The 23786-nt window shown below is 39.7% G+C and overlaps 1 protein-coding gene across 3 annotated transcripts; it reads left to right on the forward strand.

Annotated features, from left to right (window-relative positions):
* The first annotated feature begins 454 nt into the window (after window positions 1-454).
* Window positions 455-23786, forward strand: slc6a2 (solute carrier family 6 member 2). Of its 3 annotated transcripts, none has more exons than XM_068343723.1 (15): window positions 455-552; window positions 900-1369; window positions 2695-2826; window positions 3846-4083; window positions 12362-12500; window positions 12702-12836; window positions 13363-13466; window positions 14407-14531; window positions 14855-14967; window positions 17423-17551; window positions 18393-18492; window positions 18969-19069; window positions 19686-19853; window positions 21145-21216; window positions 21451-23786. In XM_068343723.1, the coding sequence occupies exons 2-15, from the start codon at window positions 1078-1080 to the stop codon at window positions 21472-21474; spliced, it is 1872 nt and encodes a 623-aa protein (XP_068199824.1). In that variant the 5' UTR covers window positions 455-552; window positions 900-1077; the 3' UTR covers window positions 21475-23786. The 3 variants fall into 3 exon arrangements, with proteins under 3 accessions (XP_068199824.1, XP_068199734.1, XP_068199913.1); XM_068343633.1 differs by having other exon boundaries at window positions 460-599; XM_068343812.1 differs by having other exon boundaries at window positions 476-558.

The raw sequence follows: 23786 nt of genomic DNA on the forward strand, positions 1-23786 counted from the left end.
ATATTGAGAGGGAGTCAAAGAGATCCCATATCACTTGTAAAATGTTACATCTGAGTGCCCGTCTGCGAAGGAAAGACACCTTTTATGACTTATCCTGTCCTCCAAGTTGAAATCAAACGCAGGAAACACGCACATAGCTTTCAAAAGTTCGCATTGAGGTTTTGTTTTTTTAAGAAAATGTGATTTATAATGACATGATGGGTCAATGTTAAAACCACTGCTGCTGTATGATTAGCAGATGAAGCAGATGGTCAAGTTTATGAGAACTTGAGCCCTGAAAAAAACAAAAAAAAACAAAAAACCAATCATGACAAGCGAGAGAAACTGTTCAATTATAAAATATCACGTGGAAGAGAGAGAGGAAACCGATGCTCACATTTTACATCGTCATTGCTGGAGAGGGCGAGTCTTATAGTTCCTTTAGAAATGACCAGCCATCCCTCAGATGCGTCTGGTCAACAGCAGCACCGGGTCATGGAGAGGTGTCCCTAACTTCATCAAGCAGGCCTACGGAGGAAAGTCTTCCAGCTGAAACTCCTTTAAATTGCTTTAGTAAGGGTAACTAATTCAAGCCGCAATCCATCTTTTACATTATCCTTGTGAGTTGTCGTTTTTGACTGTACTTTAATCAATACACCTTTAGCGCGCAACTGTTAGAGCGCACGGTGACGCGGTGACGGATCGTCGTTCTCTCATTCGATGCCTGCTTTTGCTTTGCAGCAAACTGCAGTCACAATGTTTTATTGTTTATAGCACAGATATATTTGTCTGTCAGTTATAGAGGGAATAACATCTCCTCCTGTTTCACAGTAATAACCCGTATATCTCCTTGTGCGTAAGTGAAACACGCAGATTCGCCACACCTCACCAACTCTCTACCTCTCTTCCCTCCTCTACAGTCCATGTGCGCAGAGGTGTCACCTGTAGCTTCGGCGGACAACACTCCCTTGTCCGTTTTCTGTCACCGGGACAGCCGTCCTTATCTAAGTGCACCGACTCAGACCATCAGTTCTGTCAGACTCCGCAGGGGGCCGTGAGAACACCGGGCCAACTCGGGCACAGTGCGCACCAGAGAAGATGAATATCCAAGTTATGCCAGAAAACAAACTCTCGTCAGTGGCGCCGCTGAAACAGTGCAACTTGGAGAAAAAAGAGGTTGAACTGATACTGGTGAAAGATCAGAATGGAGTCCAGTACACCAATTCCGCTATCATTCCCACTCCTGGCCACCGCGGGGGCTTCCCCGGATCCGAGGACGCTCGAGAAACTTGGGGAAAGAAAATAGACTTCCTGCTGTCCGTCATTGGTTTCGCGGTGGATCTGGCCAACGTATGGAGATTTCCTTATCTGTGCTACAAGAACGGAGGAGGTGAGTAGAGAGTATTTCTCATAACGCATGCACACAGATGCCTTAAAATGTTGGAGAGGTCACTAAAAACCTTAGCTTTTTAAAAATGTTTTGCTCAATTCATCTCTCAACTAATATTAAAGTGTTCATTTTGATTACAGCATTGTCACTTTTTGTCACGTTACTTTAATTTAAGTGAATTTAATTGGGTGTTAAATAGACCCACTACCACTCAATTTAATTGTAACTGGCGGGAATGTTTCCCGTCATTTTTCCTATTCGTGATATATATATATATATATATATATATATATATATATATATATATATATATATATATATATATATATATATATATATATATACTGGTAGATTTTGAAGTCCAAATAATTGATAAAATGAATCTAAATATACAAAAATTAGAATCAGAAATAGAAGGACTCTGGACTCATTGCTTACTCAGCACATCTTTAAACATAAAAACAGCTACTCTCGCAACTGTCAAAGTGGGGGAGTGGAAAATGTATTGAGTAGTTCAATCATTAACAGCTGATTGTTTCTAACCTGGTTTTTAATCCAAATTACTTTATTTATTTATTTATTTATTTATTTTTCAGAAAACGGTCTTGACTTTCCAAATGGGGGGTTTACAATAGCTTTTGCTTTAAAGTGCCGATAGCCTTCAAAATAATTCAGAAAAATGTTTTCACATGAAGAACAAAGTACCTTTTGTTAAAACAAACCATATTTCTAAACCTGACCCTAAGTAGTTCATATAGCTGGATAAGTTATGGTCTTCATACAAACTGTATGAAAGCCGTCTCTATCCGGTTTTAAACATACTACAAGGCTATTTCCCAGACTTAACTAAAAATTTGAACTTAGGCTCACTCAATAAGCCTGAATAAACAGATTGCCGACTTGCACTGTTTTCAAAACTATTGAAACCAGTGTTGTGACAGAAAGTACAGTGTGTGTGTGCTTCTGAATCAACAAAGGATTGCTTTAAACACATGGTTGTATACCTGTGTCATCCGCGACAACAGAGTGTTCACCAGAAGGTGTGACCTGTCCTCTGTTTGTCTATGTGTACATTCACATTTTGAGAATCAACATGCTGTGCTCAGTGCCCCAAAGGGTCAACTCCATCACTATAGCCTGTCAATCATATTGGTACTCAGCAGAATGTACAGCTCTATTATTAGAGGTCCTTTTCTTGTTGTTGGATGTGAGGCACAGGATGAAAATACAGTTGTGACACTTCCTGCACTAATATTATGATGTATTTGTTGCTGAAAGGCATTTAAAAATATTGAGCATGAAATTTGATTTTTTTTCTTTTTCAGGTGCTTTTTTGATCCCCTACATTCTTTTCTTGGTCATTGCGGGGATGCCATTGTTCTACATGGAACTTGCATTGGGCCAGTATAACAGGGAAGGGGCGGCCACAGTTTGGAAAATATGCCCTATCTTCAAAGGTGAACTTTATTTCACACACACTCACGCACACATGCACACACACACACATACACACACACACACACACACACACACACACACACACACACACACATACAGATGCCAGAATGTACAAGTATGCACGCATGTGTGTTTCCAAAGCCTTTCCAAAACCTCTTAGACTGTGCAACTTACAGATCAGCCATGCTCGTTTTTTTTTAGCTTATCTTCAGTGCTTTGCTCTCTCATTTCACCCCTTTGCACATGCCCTCCTCTCCCCCCAATTCCAAGAGTTCATAAGTGTCAAGAATAATTTAGTATAACTAAACAGTTATCTCCCCACCTATATATTTGAATAAGCTCACTTGAAAACCTCACGGTGTCACGCTTTCGCCGTCTACCCGGAAGTTCGGGCCGCTAGCCGAGTTCGCTCCGGTCTTCACATTTGTCCATGTCTCTCACTTACGGAGCCGTTTTGGCTTCGTCAAACATTTCGGCTTATATTCTTTGATTGTGACGGACCTCACGTTATCGTGTGTGGAGCCTCAATGCTTCGTTCACCAGGACTGAACTCATGAAGTCGGCGTTTACCCAGAATGGCCGGACCGTAACGTCAAAGCGGCCTTCGTCTTCGCGTTCGTTCGTCCAACACACACGTAGTCGTGATGGCTTCGTCGCACACAAGGGTTTGTTTTTCTTGTGACGGCGAAGAAAAAAAAAGAAAACAAGCAAAGCCTGAAATTATTGTTTTATCCACGGGTTCCCTCTAGTATGAAGTATAACTGTTTTATGACTCTTTTTTTTTTGTCTGGTTTTGTAACAGTTGCTCAAATAAATATATGTATTCAATATCACAACTGCAACATATGTGATGTTTGAGATTTGGAATGCATTAATACAAAGTGTTTTGGATCAACAGCTGTTTGGATTGAGTGAATTTGCACTGGGCTGTTGTTCCTCTACAACTTTGAACATGCTATCACAGCATGAGCAGAGAAACTAACAGTTTGTTCTTCCTCGCTAACTTTGTGTTCTTCAGGTGTGGGCTACACAGTGATCATCATAGCCCTGTATGTTGGGTTCTACTACAACGTCATCATTGCCTGGTCCCTATACTACCTTTTCTCCTCCATGACCAGCGAGCTGCCGTGGCTCAAATGTGGAAACAGCTGGAACAGTCCAAATTGCACCCACCCAAAAGCCATTAATGGAACCACACTGGGAAATGGAACAACTTATGCCAAGTACAAGATCACCCCGGCAGCAGAGTACTATGAGTGAGTCAATCTGAAATTTCAGAATGCTTTATTTTATCAGATGATCACCAACTTGATCATGGAATGAATTATATTACACGCAACTTTAAAAATACATCAGAACTATGTCATGGTAACCTGACTTTCTAGTATTTCAATGAGAACATAATATCCTGTACATCACAACTATTCATAATTCCAGTACCAATGAAATACAGATCAGATAACCCACAATCACGCTTGTGAGATTTCTGCTGTTTCTTGCAATCCTCCCTAACAATGCTGTTTTTAAAGGAATGAGGGCTGAAACTACAGATGTTATTAAAAAAAATGTTGAGCTGGTACATACATAGATATATGCTATCCAGTTGTTTTAAAACATTTTTACTAAATAAGAAAGTCACGTTCGCTTTTTTTTTGTTTCCTGTCTACTTTGGGATGTTTAGTTTCATACGGACTCTTCTAAATGGTAAACTTTGTAAATCTTTATGTTGTAAAGAATAGTTAATTTGGGGCGGTAGTGGCTCAGTGGTAGAGCGCGTGGTGGAGTGGGTCGTATCACCTGGATTTTATGCCTTCGTATTTGTTTGTCTGTGTTTGTTTGTTTATTTGTTTAAGAGTGATGTCTGAGTCTTCTAACTGTTTGTACATCCAACTTTTGTTCCATTTGTTCCACGCTATTAGGAGCCAAACTTTAGACTGAAAATGTTTTATTATTTTCCTGAAAAACTATTAAAAGTACAATTGAAATACTTAAAATATAATGCAGCACGGTAAACAAAGGGACATTTTATTGATCATGCGTAAAATCTTTTCAAGTAATTGATATATTATATTTTCAAAGGGGTTTGTTTATCTGAGTCATTGTTTTATTTATTCTTTTTTTATATATATATTTGAAATTTGATCATTGATTTTCCTCAGAACATCTGTGGTGATTAAACTCAGCAGGAATATTTGCTCTGAGCAGCAGAAAAATATATTCTTCCATGGAGTCCATGGAGTCCATGAAGTGGTGGTGGTGGCTGATAACTGCTGAGACTGATGCAGTGAGCTATGTTTCCACTATTGCTTCCCTCTACTTGCCATTTTGAGGTTTTTTCCCACTTGGTAGAGGTACACAGATACTTGGTACATGTGTACCTCTCCTGTCTTTGATAGCTGATGAGAGGATCACAAGAGGTGGATGAGAGGAGCGTGACACTTTGAAGGTGGCATCACAGTAGGTTTGTACTGTTACTATGATGATTACTTACAGTGAGGCACTAATACCTTCTAATACAGAATGACCTGTAGAAAATACTAATGTGACATAGTGGAAACATGTGATATCATGGAGGGCTGTGCTTTGCAGTGGTACGAATCAACTGAAGATAGAAAAAAAATCATGACTAAAAATCAGCAAGATGAGAATCTAAAATGCATCTAAATGTACGTTACTATTCAACACACCAATGGTGCCACTATCCATGAAATGAAGACCAGTCACTGAAACTTGATTCTCCATATTACCCAGCCATATCTGTTAGTACAATAAAATGTATACAAAAAGTTCAAATCCACTCTTTGAAGTCTATAAAAAATCTCTCTCTGTTTATACTTCAAGGACAGCCAGTTCTTCCTTAGCTTCTGTGAAGACCGACTGAGCAGCTGGGAGGAAGTCTGTGAAGTGACTCGGACAGTACAAGGGGCACATGCTAAGCATGAAGTGAAGAGTAAACTGGCCATGCATCAAAGCACCTCATTAAGGTGGTAAAAGTTTACTGACCCCGGATAGCTTTCAACTTCCAGGAACCCTCAAAATTGATATAAAAATCACACTTTTTTTGCTAGTATCATGATGCCAGAAATGATGTGAAACATCCAATCTTGTGAATTACTACAGACATCCAGAAAGTGATGCAACGTTTTTTTTTTAAAAAAACGGTACTTCATATCACAAGGCAGTAAATATGCCATAATGCTGGTATTTTGACCGTAGATGCATTTAGAAGCATTGACAACTATCGGATACCTCGCTTGACGAGAGGCTCTGACGGGTGCAATAAATATCACTGCTTGCTGCTAACTTTGAGCACAGGATCAATGCCAAGACACAGCATGCAAGATTGTGGCCAGCTGAGTCAACAAATCTCTCGCCTTGCCTCTTGTAATCTTCTAGATCCACAAAACATGCTCATTCCTACCGTCCTCATACATAATGAGTACAAAACAGTTGACTGCTAGACCCATCAGTGTAATTGTTGTAAAATAGAATAGCATTTCATTTAATTACATCTGAACTCCTGTGGTTTGATAGTTAGTAGAGGTCAGGCTCACTGAGCAAAGACTTTAAATAGTATGCATCATTCTTTATCAGTCATTATTTGGGTAATTTATAATCATACATAATGAAATTGTCCACTTGGGGTAGGATTTTTTTTTTCACTGTAGGCTTATCTGAGCATCTTCAGCGCTGCCAGCAACACGCAATGTATTGCTGAGCATAAATAAATAAAAGCAAAGTGAAGACAATAGCACTTAATATTCAGTGTATTTCTTGGACATACACAATGAGAATCTCATCTTCACATTACTACATATTAATTAATTGATTAGACTCCAAATATTGCCTGTGTGTATGAGCACCAAACAGCATCAGAGAGAACTTTGTGCAGTCTGCTGATAGAGTCCGAGAAATGATTCTCGAATGTGTGTTTAGGAAGAAAGATCTGTCTTATCTAAAGTTGACCTTTACTTTTGTGGTTGTCATGGATTGTCAGCACAGCGATATATGTTTAAGTTACTCCTTTTTTCTATTGATGAGCTGTCTCTATTGGCTTTGTTACCCCATTGCGTACATTGGAACTATTTGTAGTCTGGTTAGTTGTCGGCACAAAAGTCAGTAGCAATAAATCTGAAGCCGCTATTCTCTGCCAAATGTCTTGTGTTTAGTTGTTGCTTCTTAAGGAAGACAATAATTACCTTGGTGTCATGTTCACTTGTAATGTGAAAATGTAGTGTAAAACAGACAGGGACATTGGTGTCCTCCCGGTGGTGATACAGGTGGGAGAGGATTTTGGTGAATAGAGAGCTGAGTTAGAAGGCAAAGTTTTCACTTCACCAGTGGATCAACAGTTGCGTTTTCCAGTCCTTATCTATGGTCATCAGCTGTGGGTAATGATAAAAAAAAATCCAGTCGCGGAATTAAGTGTCTAAAATGAACAGTGTGGTTTGGTTTCAGACTCAAAGATGAGGTGATGGTCAAACTTGATTACAGTACAGACTCTTTAATACTTAAGCTATTATTTGACACTTCACTACAGTGAATCTTTCACATTGTTGTGAAATGTTGTAAATGTTTGCCATCCATGCTACCAATGGACATGTCACTGCATAGATGCATAACAGAGGTATCATTATATCCACGCATCATCCTGGCTGAGCAACTGATCTGCAGATCCTTCTGTTACAAGTGCACATTACTTGGCATTTTGTATCCAGTAGGGTTGAGCAGGGTACTTGTTTCAGATGAGTATCTGGTACGGATAAAGCATTTTTGACCAGTACAAGCAATGATACGACTTAAACTCGTCAAAAGTCGTGCTCGTGCTGAGGAATCCTCATAACCATAACCCCAACCTTTTTTGTGCCACAGACCGGTTTCACGGACCGGTCTTCATTTGCTCGATAATGAAAATTAGTGGTTGGGGACCGCAGATCTAGGGGTAATGGCAGACAATGACACCTGAAATGTGTTCTGGACGTCCGGTCTACTCCACAGTTCGGTTTTCCTGTCTTCACGAAGACAGGAGGTTGGAAATGGAAGCAGGGTTTTTGATACGTTTTGGGTGATCTCAGGATAATCTGCCTTGACTTTAATCCAGAACAATGGCGCAGTTGTGGGCGCTTAATTTAGGGGTAATGGCTGGTAACCTGTCGCGTGACCTGCCAAGAAACACAGACCCATGTATTCGTGTGCGTCATTCCGCACAAACGTCATTTTTCAAAATAAAACATCTTTAGACTGATAATCAATAAAAAAAAGATAGTCAAACGTCCTGTGTCGCCTGGTACCTAATTTCCCGCGACCTGGTACCTGTCCGTGGCCCAGGGGTCAGGGACCCCTGCTTGTACCGATTTAAGCCACACCTATTTCTGATCAAACCACATCCACTTCCGGATTAAGTCCCGGCCATTCCAAGTACAGATACGGACACAGATCATTTAGAGATAGCGGTGTACTTGCTCATCCCTAGTATTCAGTTCTAATTCAGAACTGAGTTTTGTTTCCAAACCTTGGCTCTGATAAATGAAAGTTCAAAACTAAAAAGCTTCCACACCTCTGTCAAGTTGTGAGTGGTGCTGCCTATAGACAGAGATAGGGGGCAGGTCAATTACATTTTGTTTATTGCTTGGGAGCAAACATGCCCAGATCCAAAAGCGTGACGATTCTTTACAAACTCAATTCATTGCCACAGTGTCAATCCGAACTTTTTTTCATAGACCAAATTAATCAAAAAATAAACAAAGTCAAATATATTCTCTTCATGATAATAAATCACATGACTCTGACATTATAGGTCATAGACCCCATAAAGGCATCAATGTTTCAATATTTGTGCATTTAGTCCTTCCTTAGTTTGCATATTTGAACATACCCCGTGTTCCATCCTGTAACGGACACTAAGAGGGTTCACACAAAACTGTGTCAGCCTCTAGAAATAGAAGCCTGTTAGTGGGATTGCAGAATGTTTGCTTAGTGGTATAAGCAGCTTGCTGAATGATGAGAACAGTAAATGTTTAGAATAGGTGCACTAAATGACTAAGATCAATACTGTAGTGTGTATTTAAAAGCAGAACATTATCAATCTACATCTACCCAGTGAGCTAGTAGGTGTTGTGGCATTACAACACCATACCAATAAAAATGTGTTCTAGTCAGATTATAGACTTTAAATCCAGATGTTGTGGATTTTACTACAGCTACGCACACATACACACACACTCTCCCCAAAATTAAATTAGACCCACACCATGCCCTGGCTCCCTAAAGACTGCATAGCATTGGATTTATCAGCATTCAAAATCCAAAGATAAGAAAATACTTGGAGTTTCCCAGGTCCTCTGGTTCTCTTCAGATTAATATCTGCAGATATTTCAATGTGCATGGCTTTCTTTTTTGTTTTGTTTTTAAATCAGGTTACAGAGTTCATTTTACCTCAAGATAGTAGTGCATCCCTGGGATGCACTTCAAAAAATTTTGACGTTTATGCATCCCGAAAGCAATAACAGAATATACGGTAGAAGCTGTATGCAGGGATTGAGTGTTGACATCATAACTGCTTAAGTAAAAAGAAAAAAAAGATATATAAACTATTCTCCTGTGGACACTGCACCAAGCTGACAGAGCCTTCTCCACACACATTTTTTTGTAATTTGTGTGTTGAGAAACTTTTCATCGTTTTGTCTTGGGTGCTGACATTTAGCTGTGCCTCGGCCATGGAAACAATCACATCCATTACGCTACAAATGTTTGGATTTTTGGTGGTTTTTGCTTGGCTTCTTCTGCGTCTTTATGTTTTAATTCAAGAAAGCACTCGTTTCCACTTGGTTTTTCTCCAACTTTTGCATCTTTTACGGAGGCATGGTAATAATGTAAGACCTCGCCCTCTCACCGCAGCGTATAAAATGAACAGATGTCCTGTTGCCGTTTGGTTGATTTTAATAAGGCTGAATCATGCAGGTGAGCCTTGTGACAAGAAACTCGCGCCTGATCAAAACATAATGTGGAGAAATGGATAAATTGTGAATATTTTTGTTGAGTGGAAGTGCATTTTTCCCAACATTATATAGGGGAAAAAGGTAGTATCGATTTTTTTATTGTAAGCATGTAAAGCCTGCGTCCCTGTCAAAAAATGTGCGTCAAAGACACAAGGACGTACGCTAATGCGAACACTGAGGTTTGTATAAATAAGTTCACTATCTAATTCAACTATCACTATCCACGTGAGCCGGGGATAAGCGACTGTAGACAAGATGATCACAATCGTGACAAGAAAATGGATGTATGAATTAGTGGATAACCTGTTGCTGACTGCAGCAACAATGATGCGTAAATGACGATGCTCATAATTTTCGATCAACATTTTCCTTTCAGCAGATCATGACTACTGAAAATGGAATGAGACAGGAAAAATAACACAAAATTATTTCCATCATTTAACTTGACTTCACGTCTGTCCACCAGTATTTGAAAGTATTTGACTTTTAAAATCACTTGAAAACCATTAAAAACACATAGTATCATGTTACTGTACAATAAATAACAAAAAAACATATAATATCATATCGAAATACATATGTATAGTTCCAGATTTTTAACAAATTCAGTTCACACACTGTAAACTTTTGCTCCTTGTAATTTATTGTAAGCCAGGTCAGTGATGTGTGTAAATGGATACAGGAAGTATAAAAAAAAAGCAGGATCCCTTGTCTGAAACGAAAAAAAAAAAAAGAAAGAAAAAACCCCCCACACACAAACCCATACCAGAAATCTAAAGCGCAAAATTCATGTATTTGTTTTAGCTCATTATGAGGGGCAGCACTGAGTCGCAGTGGGTAGTGTTACCTCACAGCAAGGAGATCCTTGGATTGACTCCAAATGGGGCCTCCCACCACCAAAACTATTATATTTCCATTTTCTCTCACTGCTCTATCCCTTGTCTCGGGTCACGGGGAGTAGGAGACTATCCCAGTGGGCTTGGGGTGTGAAGTTGGGGGAAACTCAGGGTGTGATGCCAGTGCGCCGCGGAGCCACACAGAGACACAGACAAACACACACGCACACACTCACACCTGCGGTCAACTAACCTAACATGCAAGTTTTGGGAGGTGGGACGAAGCTGGACAGCCCGGAGAGAGTCTACGCAGACACAGGGAGAACATGCAGACTCCGTACAGAGCGGGGCACGAACCTGGAGCCGCCTCACTGTGCGGCGGCAGCGCTACCCACTGCTGCCCCCACCAATTGAAGGTGATAAGAAGATTGTAATTACAGAAGATATTTTCTTAAATGCTTGATTTTCAAAACAACTTTAAAAACCAATTAACTTTCTGGAAGGTATAACAAACAAGATATATGGTATCAATAAGTCAGCTTTAACTCTGTAAATATATCAAAATATTTAAAACATTCTAACTGCAGCTTCATAGTACAACTACTGACATTCATTTTATAGGCTAAACTTGTGTATTATACACATGCAGTATGTGGCACTTTAAAAAAATTAAATTAACACAAAAGTAACCCCTCTTCATGCCAAGTTTGCCCCGCCTCACGCCCCAAGCCAGCTGGGAAAGGCTCCAACTCCCCGCGAGCAAGCGGGTGAAGCGGTTATAAAAAATGAATGAATGAATGTATTTGAGATTATACAAGTATATAGAAAACATGACTTTGACTTTGTTTGAAAACCCATATTTTGGGGAGGGAAGAAGTATTAGTGCGAGTGCATTCAGAATGCAGGCAAAAAAAACCCTGACATTTATTTATGAATTATTTGTTAATGATTCCTTATATAGCTATTCTAATTGTTGCAATTTTGCTTCTTTTCATGTTTATCTTGCACGAATATTATGCCAATAGAGGGCAGTGTTAATATGTTAGTACTTTAAGTGTTCAGCTCTCCTCCAAACTTTAAATAATAATAACTTTCCTATAAAAATCATAATTACAATCATAATTATCTTCATAATTTAGTCCTTAAGAAGAACAAGAAGAAAATAACACTTTGAGCAACTCTTGACCATTTTAAGGATTCAGATTTTTGAAGTGCATCCAACCAAAACAGCCAGTCAGCTGTTTATTTTGACGATCCACTGTACGGTACTGTAGAACGTAGAATGTAGCATGTGACATCTTTAGAGCGCTTTAGAGTGTGTGTGTGTGTGTGTGTGTGTGTGTGTGGGGTGGGGTGGGGGGTTATTGTCCGTGAGAAGAAGAGTTGTCATCAGAGAGATGGTGGCCACAACAATTATCTTTATCAGCTTTTGCTTTATCATCCATAATAAACAGTAAAGTATCCAAGCCATGACGCACTGTGATGCTCACAGAAGCAACAGCAAAAAAGCGCAACAGGCAGAGATGAGCGTTGGAGATGCTCAAAAGCAGTGGTGCTGCTTGGCAGGGGTTGTGGCAGAAAGGGGAACTGCAGTACAATAGTCGGATATGGTGGCGCCCTGAGTGAGGACTGTCTGTAGTGTCTTATATATTCATAACATGATATGTATTTTTCTTTTGTGCATGTATGTCTTTATGCAGGCGTGGTGTGCTACATCTCCATGAAAGTAGAGGTATTCATGACTTGGGCATGCCTCGCTGGGAACTGACCTTGTGTCTAGTCGTTGTGGTCTTCATACTGTACTTCAGCCTGTGGAAAGGTGTCAAGTCGTCAGGAAAGGTACACCCCTGGATCGTCAAATTGCAGTGACAGTTTCTTACAAATGAACCTTGCATAGTTTTAAGACATTGGTGTTGATATATTTCCTTTTTTAGTAATACACAAAGTCACACATTATGTTTTAGTTTAAAGAAGAGATAGTCATTGTTGTACATTTTTAGCCCTTTATTCCTGTTTTTTGTGTTGTTGTTGTTTTTTCAGGTAGTGTACATCACTGCAACCATGCCGTATGTGGTTCTTTTTGTGTTGTTAATCCGAGGCATAACTCTTCCGGGAGCAATGGATGGCATCAGAGCTTACCTCCACATCGACTTCCAGCGGCTCAACAATCTGGAGGTTAGAGTCAATACATGCTGGTCAAAACCCATCCAGGGGTGTTCAGGAAGTTTGCAACTGGTTGATATGAAATCAATATTGAAAACAGAAAAGAGACTTGAGCATAGAGGCTTCAGTTGTTGCTTTTGTAATTTTTTTGGACATCTAGGTTTCTATTCATTGGTGGAAATAATCATGTAATCTTATCAACTAATTTAAACATTCCGTATATCTTTCCACATTGCCACACAGTAAGCTTTTATGTGGCGTGACTAAAAGTTCAGAACCATATTCCTGGTGCTGATTCCCTATGTGTGCATTCTTCAGATAGACTTTACTAGTTGATATGTAAGGGTTCGGAAAATGTTCAATTGCATTTATGGCTTTCCAAGATAATTTAAGCTTAATTTCAAAGCGTAAAGTTAGACGTAAAGTGTAAAATTACTTTTTTTTGCTCTTGATATCCCAATAAGACTTTTCAATATGTAGAATTTTAGCCTTGAAGAATCTAGTTGAGCTTAATTGTTTTCTTTTATTGTTGCCATAGGTATGGATTGATGCTGCGACCCAGATATTCTACTCACTAGGAGCAGGATTTGGGGTGCTCATTGCTTTTGCCAGTTATAATAAATTTGACAACAACTGTTACAGGTAAGAGCTTTTACTGTGGACATTTCACAATTAGAAATGAACTATTGCAACAAAGTCAAATTTTCTTGACATACACACAGTTTGTACGACGGTTAAGAAATCACTGCTGTAGTACTACTAGTTTGAAAACAAGTAGGTTCTGAAAAAAATAGGATGATAACTTGGGTAACTCAGTATAATGCTACAGGTCACTGTATAGGAACTGAACTGTGTGAAAACCAGCCCCGTGGTAGAACGGGTGATTTCAACAGAAGAACTAAACACTTTTGTTTGAATAAGCACACAAATGGAGGAAGCTTGCAGAGGGTTGTGTACAATTAAGCAGTCATCACATAGTCCTCCATCACACCCCTGACAGAATGGGAGTAGTAGAAAACAAGGAAATTGTATTTCAATTGTAAATATTTATTTTGCTTTTATATTTTTTCCCCCCAAATTATGTAAGTGGGCTCTTTCTGTGCGTACAGACAAACGGGTAAGATTAAGTAAAAACTAAAAAAGAAAAGTTAGTAATAGTCATTGATAATAATGAAATACAATTATTAATAATGGGTAATAATAGTTAATAATAGTCAAAGACAGTGGGAAGGAAATACTTCATGGAGGATTTGCTCCCTCAGACCAATATGTAGCCCAAGTTGATTTAAAGCTGTTCAGACTGTTCAGACCAAACTAATTATTGATCGAACCACCAACAGGAGTAAAGAACAAAAGCCTCTCATTAACCTGAATATTTCCTCTGAAACAATGTTTGGCTCAAGATCAACTCTTGGAACTCTTCAAAGAGACCACAAAAAGCATGACTTTAAATGTTTTGCTGCTAATGACTTGACTCCTCCGGCTTCCCTTTTGAAAAATAAAACAAATCCCATGGGTGTTCATGGGCGGATTGTTGACGAGTTTCCCTGTTAAATCTTTGATGCTTGTTTTGTGTTTCTAGGGATGCTCTCCTGACCAGCTCTGTGAACTGCGTCACTAGTTTTTTCTCAGGCTTCGCCATCTTTTCTGTGCTTGGTTACATGGCTTACAAACACGGGGTGAGAATAGAAGATGTGGCAACAGAGGGTAAGGCTACAAAAATGTCTTACACTGCACTATCATTGAAGATCTTGGTGTGAGGATAGACTGGCTGTATTTTGAAATGAAAATGTAATAACTACTTTTATTTTTAAATAATATTATATCAAGAAAATTTAAATCTGAACAAAAATAGTTTTGTGCGATTGGTGTATGGAAAGTTATGACATTACCAGTTATTGTGAGAAAGTATTTCACAAGCATTATAGTATATATTATCATACATTATATTCACTACATATCACAAAAATTGTGTGTACCATATGAGCCATTATCTCCGCTTTTGCATGCCTCTGTATGTTTTTCAACAGGGGCTGGATTGGTGTTCATCATCTACCCTGAGGCAATTTCTACATTGCCTGGCTCAACATTTTGGGCCATCGTGTTCTTCATCATGTTGCTGACTCTTGGGATTGACAGTGCAGTGAGTCCCAACTGATATTCCAACTGAGCTCTTTTCATTCGCTTGAGTCAAGTGTTCAATGCAGAGTGTATTAACATTATCTTGAACTGATTTCTCTGTAATATGTAAACCTTTAAAACAATATCATTTTGTGGACTGATGGGGTGAATTGCAGAGTAGCAAGTAATAACAGTGAAGTAATGTAAACAAAGTACTGTAATTTAAACAACATCTCAGTGTTGTTTGAATCACACTTTGTAACAGAAGCTCTCCTCTGAAGTTGAAACAGATTTTTAATTAGACATCTATCAGTGACACCTTAAGACACTAAATATAGGCTGGTTGAAACAATGCCTTCACTTCCCACAATGCCTTTCAACCAGCTTCCATCCATCCATCCATCCATCTTCCACCGCTTATCCAGAATCCGTGAAGTTGTTTAACTACCTCGGTGACTTCGCCCCAAGAGATTGACTATGATCCCCCATCATCCTGCAGCTCTAACTCTGCAACAGAGGATGGGTCAGTTGGGGTAGTTTGATTCAGGAGTTCCTCAAAGTGTTCCTTCCACCGACCGACAACCTCCTCGAGGTCAACGTTGTCCCATCCTTGCCGTATGCAGCTTGGATGGTCCCCTGTTTCCCCCTCCTGAGGTGTCGGACAGTCCTCCAGAACAACTTTGGTGCCTTCCGATAGTCCTTCTCCATGGCCTCTCCGAACTCCTCCCACACCCTCTGTTTTGCCTCCATCAGAGCCGAGGCTGCAGTCCTTTTGGCCCATCGGTACCCTGCAACTGCTTCAGGAGTCCCCAGGGACAACATGCCCCTGAAGGCCTCCTTCTTCAGTCGGACGGCTTCCCTGACCACCGGGGTCCACCACGGTGTTCGAGGCACCCAAGACCTTGAGACCACAGCTCTCAGCTGCAGATTCAGCAATGGAAGCTTTGAACATTGACCATCCAGGTTCAATGTCCCCAGCCTCCACAGGGATGCACGAGAAGCTCCTACGGAGGTGTGAATTGAAGGCCTCGTGGACCGAGTCCTCCCCCAGACGTTCCCAGTTCACCCCCACAACTCGTTTGGGCTTACCAGTTCTATCCAAAAGTTTCCTCTGCCAATGGACTCAACTCACCAACAGGTGGTGATCAGTTGACAGCTCTGCTCCTCTCTCCACCCGAGTGTCCAAAACACACAGTCGAAGGTCAGATGATACGTCACAAGATCAGTCATTGATCTCCGACCCAGGGTGCTCTGGTACCAGGTACATTTATGAGCATCCTTGTGTTAGAACATGGTGTTGGTTATGAACAATCCGTGACTAGCACAGAAGTTCAACAACATAACACCGCTCGGCCAGTCCTCCCAATCACGCCCCTCCAAGTGTCTCCATCATTGCCGACGTGTGCATTGACGTCCACCAGAAGAACGATCAAGTTCTCTGCAGGGATCCCATCAAGGACCCCATTTAGGGACCCCAAGATGGCCGAATACTCTGAACTGATATTTGGTGCGTATGCACAAATAACATTCAGAGTTTTCCCTCCCACAGCTTTAAGGCGTAGAGAGGCGACCCTCTCATCCACTGGGGTAAACTCCAACACAGCGGCGCTCAGCCGGGGGCTTGTGAGTATCCCCACACCCGCCCTGCGCCTCATGCCTGACGCAACTCCGGAGTAGAACAAGGTCCAACCCCTATCCAGGAGTTTGGATCCAGAACCAAGGCTATTAGTGGAGGCAAGACCCACCAGATCCAAATGGTAACGCTCCGCTTGCAACGCAAGCTCTAGCTCCTTCCCCGCCAGTGAGATGACATTCCACGTCCCTAAAGCCAGCTTCTGCCGCCCGGGTCTGGTCCGTCGTGACCTCCTGTCGGCACTGCCACCCATACAGCAGTGCACCCGACCCCATCGGTCTGCCCTGCAGGTGGTGGTTCCACAGGGGTGGGAAGAGTCCATGTTGCCTTTTCGGGCTGAGCCCGGCTGGGCCCCGCGGCAGACCTGGCCACCAGGTGCTCACTGACAGGCCCTCCGTCCAGGCCAGGCTCCAGACGTGGGCCACAGGCTTCCTCTGGGCAGGGTCACATTTTTCCCTTTTCAGTTTTTCATGGGATCTGTTGGAACCGTTCTTTGTTTGGCCCTTCACCTGAGACCTGTTTGCCTTGGGTGACCCTACCAGGAGTACAAGACTCCTGACAACATAGCTCCCAGGATCCTTAGGGCACACAAACCTCTCCACCACAATAAGGTGATGGTTCCTTGGAGAGGAACCAGCTTATGCTGTAACAGACATATGATGTGATTGCAAATAGCAATGAAAGTCATACTTAGCATATTAGCATATGTAAGCATAGCTGCAAACCTTCTTGTTTAAACTGAATGTCTGAAGCGATCTCACATAACTACACCTTATCTTTAAAAAAATGGAGGAAAATGCATGTTTCTAAGTGGCATGTCTGTTTCTGTGTTTGTATCCACCAGATGGGCGGCATGGAGGCAGTCATCACTGGCCTGACCGATGATTTTAAAATCCTCAAGAGAAACAGGAAGATCTTCACGTTTGCCACTGCCCTTTTAACTTTTCTTTTTGCCCTCCTCTGCATCACAAATGTCAGTAACAAATTTTACGTGTACACTGACTACTTGTAAATCTCACACTTGCTTTTCTGACGTACTATTTTTTTTAAATTTTGTTTGTGTCACACCAGTGAAAAATGCAAGAAAACTTGGTAAAAGCTGTGTTAATTGACAGCTACCTGTGAGTGTTAGCATTTAAAGATCATCAGATCTTCATTAGAAGTTTTAAAGAACATATTATAGTACATTATTATAAAAATAATTGGATTATGTTCAGTTAACAAAATGAATAACCAACTACAGGGTTATCTTAGAAGAAACTGCTCCTTAATCTTATTGATCCATGTGGTATCAGGACCAAAGATATAAGTCTATCAATTACAGAAACAGAACAGAACTACAAGTGATTCACGTGATTCCTTCACATGATCAAATTAATATGCTGAATAGAAATTGAATGATGTCTAACATACCCTAGATCCCTGGAACAAGGTACTGTATGCATCTTAACACCAGTCTTAACACAAATCTGAAATTTAATTGTACAAAACCTCTCATACATATGAAATCTTCCATCATCCTTGAGAATTTCATTTGCTCAGACGCAAATGTTGATAAGTGTACTTTTTTTTTTCTATTAAGTCATCTGTCTTTTCTGCTTTCATTTAAGACAATATTACATTAGTACTTATGAATATGCGACGGCTACTGACAACTTTCAGAAGTGTTTTCCTAAACAGAAAGTTGGAAGCCGGAGGTGTATTGAGTACTTTTTAAATTCTTTTAAACTGGAACCTAGATAATCAGGCATGACCGCTTCATTTATTCAACCAGCGGAAACACATTAAACTTTCTCTTTCTTTTCTCCCTCTAGGGTGGAATCTATGTATTGACACTTTTAGATAAGTATGCAGCAGGGACTGCAATATTATTTGGCGTGCTGATCGAAGCCATTGGAGTATCATGGTTTTATGGTACGAATCACCAGTTGGTTTGTTTTTGCTTTTTGTCATTTTGAACACATTCTCTTACTCCACAAAATGATGTCAACAAGAAATTATCAAGATAGCATTGACGTATATACACTACCATTTCCACCTGTGATTGTAGAAAAAATACCGAAACTACATAAAAAACAAACAAAACAAAACAAAAAAACTCAAAGATTTATGCTGGATAACACAGTAGTCTATAACTAATCACAAGGCCTGGCCTCTCTGGTAACCGTCAGAAAAAACGAGGATGAACATACAGGGTAAAAGTTTAGATGGGAAAGAAAACCCTTTTCAAGAGGAAAAAATGTGCAGCCAGAGCAGCTTGTTATCAACACCTGGTAACAACTAGATGAAAATGTTACATTGTCATTTACATCATTACTTAAATGTATTGATGAATCTGTATTGTTAGAGACTAAGAGTAATTGCTTTGAAACTTTTCATGCTCACTCCAGGTGTGGACCGCTTCAGTGAAGATATCCAGCAAATGATGGGCTTTAAGCCAGGTCTCTACTGGAGGCTGTGTTGGAAATTTGTCAGCCCAGTTTTTCTGCTGGTAAGAGAGAAAAGAGACAACCTTTGCTGAGTTGTAGCTGATTTTTCTGCTCCCGGGTAGTGCATCATCCTTGACTTTCATTAACCGGTCATCCTATTTTAATGGTGGATATTCTCCTTCAATCCAGCAAAAGAAGATACGGTAGTTGTATTGTAGACTGCTGATTAACTCATGTTAGTTTCAATGCAGAATACAAGTTGTATCAATGTTATAATCAATACCAGGATAAGCTAATGACAGTAGACACACTGGGAAAAGTAGTCAACCACCACAGTACCCTATATTCACTAACTAGCAGTGGCGCTTCTGGTTTGTACTCAGAAGGAATGTAGGATCAGGGAGGTTAATTGGAACCTCAGTGCACCGCCTGGTGAGTTCATCATTGAAATAAGTGTGTAAAACAGGTAGCTTATGAGCCCACATGCAGAAAAGGCACATGGTTACATTCGCTGCTTTCATGAAGTAAATCCAGACAGCCAACCTACCAATTATATCCCACCATTGTTATCTTAATGAGGTGATTTTAAACATAAACAACACCCTTAGTAAATAAATAAATGTAGATCCTTATGCATTGGATTATCTTTTTTCCTTTTTCCTCATCTCTCCATGACAGTTTGTGGTAGTTGCCAGTACTCTGACATCGTCGAGCCTGAAGTATGATGACTACAACTTCCCTTACTGGGCTAACGTAGTTGGCTGGGGTGTCGCCATGTCCTCCATGCTGTTTGTCCCTTTCTATGCCATGTATAAATTCTTCAGCATACAAGGAACATTTAAAGAGGTTAGTGTCAAAACATGCATGTCATTCTGAGACTAAAAGTTATTGCAATCTGCTTTATAAAAGTAGTAGACTTGTGAAGTAGCTCTTAAGAATGATAAAGATGAAAGTAAGATGAAGTAAGTAAAAATAATCTCTTATGACTAGGGGTGTCACATTTCTCCAAATCCATGATGATTTTTAAGGTCATAATTGGTTTGCATATAGACCTAAGTGTAGTGGATAGACCTAAGATATTAGGTTTTATGCCATAACAACTGCTCTTTTGGAGGCTACAAGGTATAAAGCATGCTAAAAGTGCCTTTTCTTTCTGTTTCTTTTGTAGTGGTAGTAATAGGAGTAGTAGTCCTCATCAGAGCAGATAGAACATTTTGTTGACGGTTACTGAAATGCAATGTACTGGGATTAGGTGACAGTAACTCAGTCAGCTAGGACTTGGCTTGAGGACTGGAGACTAGTCAGGGTCCAATCCTCCAAACAATGGCAGGATTGTAATCCAGGCCTTAATTGAACATCAAAATTTATTTTGATTGAGAATCACACAAAATAAGCTTAGAATTTGGCAACAGCACTTATGACGCATGCACTTGGTGGGATGCCTATTCGACTACATGATGCAAAACAAACAGGATGTCCTGCACAGCGGGAGTTGACATTGAATGACAGAAGTCAAACGTGAGCTCTGGTAAATGGTACGATTGTGACTAGAAGGAATGCCATTAGTTCCTCTTTCATCTGAGTCTCAATGACTTTACTACTGACAACACATGAAATGATTACTTCAGACTGTTGAGAGTTTGACAGCAACCATCAAATGCCTCAGAAAGCTATTTTCATCACTCAACAGTCAGTCAGTGTCAGTTTTACTCTCCTATAACAATTCTCAATCCACGTTGGCATTTCCCATTGGCACTCAAGATTGACAATTCTTTGTGAAAACTTGGACATAATATTGTGTTGTTTATGTCTCCACAAAACAGACATAATGAACATCTCTGAGGTTGACAAGGATTCCTCATGGGTGTCCAAAAGTGTTGGAATACATTGTCAAAAATTAATTCATAATGGCTATCCCCCAGATGGCTTGTGTTTTATTTAATTGCATTCCTTCTTACATTTCAAGTGCTTGACCTTTATGACATCTCTAAAACTACAACTGGAAAGTCCATTAAAGTTACAGGAAATACAGAGATAATTTAATGGCAAATGTTTTTCAGCATGTAAGTCTTTTAAGGATGACACATGCTGTTTGAGAAGTGTTGAAAGTGATTTCTTGTAATTATTTGTTTTGCAGCGGATAGGGTATTGCATCACTCCTGAGTATGAACATCATTTGGTTGCTGAAGGGAAAGTACGACAGTTTAAAGTAAGGACACATTTTAGCTTCTCTCTAAATGTTTTGAGTTGAACCGACTAAAGGCTACATTGTGCGTGCATTGGCTGTACATCGACTAATGACTATGTAACAAAGTGAAGAATTTGAAGAGAAACAAAGAACAGAAAATTCTAACCAGACATTAAGAATGTAGGACAATACATTCATTCATACAATTTCATACAAAGTCACAAACCTGACCTGAGTCTGTCTTTTGTTTTCCAGCTCAGCCATTGGTTGGCCATCTGATGACATACTCCCACAAGTCTCTCATCTACCCTCACAACTGGTGTTTGGCGTTCCTGTGTGCCAGTAGCGGTCAGACAAGCAGGAGAGCAACAGGACGCAACCTGTTACAGCTGCCTCCCCTCTTTGATGTGCTTTTACTAGCCAAGGCCTTTATTTTCAAGTAGCCTCAAACACTTTGATTCCAAAGTCATGCCTTTTAGCATTTTGATCCCGTTCTACAGCTTCGGCCTGTATCATCTGTATCCCATGGAGAAAATGTACTGTTAACTACGCATGGGATCACAATAGTTTTGATACTTAAATGAATCATGTTGAGTTTTCTCAGTTTGTTTGAATAATTTGTGATGTAATTTTGATATCCTAGAAGGGACAGCAACTAAAATTGACACCCAAACAATCCTATCTCCCTGTGCATTACAGTATTATCAGGGATCCAGTTATCTCAGCTTCTTCAAGAACTGCGATTACTTCTTATTTTGTTGATAATGAAAGTCTTTGTTCTTGATGTTATGTTGGCAGAGTTGCTTATCCATGTCAGTGCCTTATCAGCTGAGACACTCTATGTTTCTAATAGTCTTTACAGAAATATAAGAAACTGCATTGACTCAGGAACCGACTAAATCAAACCACAGTTTGTGAAAGGTAACGTCTTGATTTTAGCGCGTCCTTTGTTATTCAGGCTGAAAGTCAGGAGGGCTTCACAGTTAAGCTCCTTAGCAAAGAGAAAGCAGACCTGGTGCAATGATCAGTGTCACCAACTGCTAAAGGAAAGGGAATAATGCATGCATCACTCCAAAGATTTAAATGAATGCAAAGATAGTTGAAACGCAAAAAGCAAAGCAAAATTTTGCCTTGTGTGATTTTCCACTGAATCACTTGTGTTTCTTTATATTATTTTTATATGTTTCATTTTAGGATTTGTTTGTCCAAAGCAGCAGCTTACTGTGCATCAGTTGTGTGTGTGTGTGTGTGTGTGTGTGTTTGTGTTTATCTGTGTAGGTCTGTTCAGCGTCTGACAAATCTTAGCGCTCACCATGAAGCTCAAACTGTTAATTTTCTGTTAATTTCCCCCCTCCTTCCATATTTGTTTTGTATGTGAACTAAAGTAGATTTCCCCTTTAAGAAGCAGACGACATGGACAGAGACCTACTATAGTACACTATATATGCAGTAGGTGGAGGAGTGAGTGAAGATAAATCCATATTTACTGCCATAAGTTTAAAAAATGCACACAGAGCTCATCTTTCAACTCTGTATCTCTACCCAGACATTGCAGCTGTCTATCAGTATCAGCCTGTATGCTCAGTACCCCCACACAACATTCTGAAAAACCCCATATTAAGTGCTCATTTCTTACTCATGTCAAATATTTTTAATTTATGTACAAGATAGACAAACTTTATGCACTCATGTTGCCTGACATGTACTTCATAAAAATAGCTTTCCTTACTAGTTGAACGATTTGAACACACATAAAACTTGTTATTGCTTGGCTGCATACTGGAGGTGAATAATCACACAAATAAAATGGCTGTGATAACTGTTATTATTCTTATTATATTATTATTACTACTATTTTTATTTTATTTTACTTCTGAGGAATGTCTGTTACTTTTCCTCCAAAAAGAGAAGACTGAACGACAATGGGTGTTTGCGTGTGTGTGTGTGTGTGTGTGTGTGTAAGGATTTAGTTGCAAACCATACAGCTATACAGAGGAATGACCGTTAAATAGTCAAATACCTCTTTCATGACATTGAATATTTATGTTAGATGCATGATATCAACTCCTATGTTTTATTTTGACTCATATCCCATGATATTTCATTCTTTCATCACTATAGAAGTGTGCCATTATGTTACTTTAGTTTTCAGTATGTTATTTTGTTTCTTTTAGTTGAATTTTAACCTTAAAACAAAACAGGCCCTTGTTGAAAGGAATAAAGCCACAAATATAAAAACTACATGTGGAACAGATAAGATATAAAAATTTGAGAAGTATATTCTTTTGTTATATCTAATCTTGTATTTATCAAACAGTTTATAACAGAACGTGAATGTAAAGTATTTTAAACGTAAATGTATTCAGTCATAACATGGTGTTTGATGTATAGCTCAAATTAACTATTTAGAGAAAATATACTTCAGTGTAACCCTGGGTTTTGTCACGTAGGTGAAACCATGTACCCTGGATTTCATGGATTATGTTTACAAAAATGCTGTATACAATAATAATGTCTTATTGAACGTGAGTGACAACTATCTATAAAGAAGTATGAAATATATAAACTATGATAATAAAGAATTTCTTCTA

This window comes from Antennarius striatus, chromosome 1 (assembly GCF_040054535.1).
Source record: "Antennarius striatus isolate MH-2024 chromosome 1, ASM4005453v1, whole genome shotgun sequence".
NCBI classification, from domain to species: Eukaryota; Metazoa; Chordata; class Actinopteri; order Lophiiformes; family Antennariidae; genus Antennarius; species Antennarius striatus.

What these genes read in the sequence shown, in the direction of transcription:
- slc6a2 (XM_068343723.1), top strand. Translation starts at nt 1,078, where the DNA reads ATGAATATCCAAGTTATGCCAGAAAACAAACTCTCGTCAGTGGCGCCG. An exon ending in GTGTCAAGTCGTCAGGAAAG is followed by an intron (nt 12,501 to 12,701) that starts GTACACCCCTGG and finishes TTGTTTTTTCAG; the next exon opens with GTAGTGTACATCACTGCAAC. An exon ending in TGGAGTATCATGGTTTTATG is followed by an intron (nt 18,493 to 18,968) that starts GTACGAATCACC and finishes TGCTCACTCCAG; the next exon opens with GTGTGGACCGCTTCAGTGAA.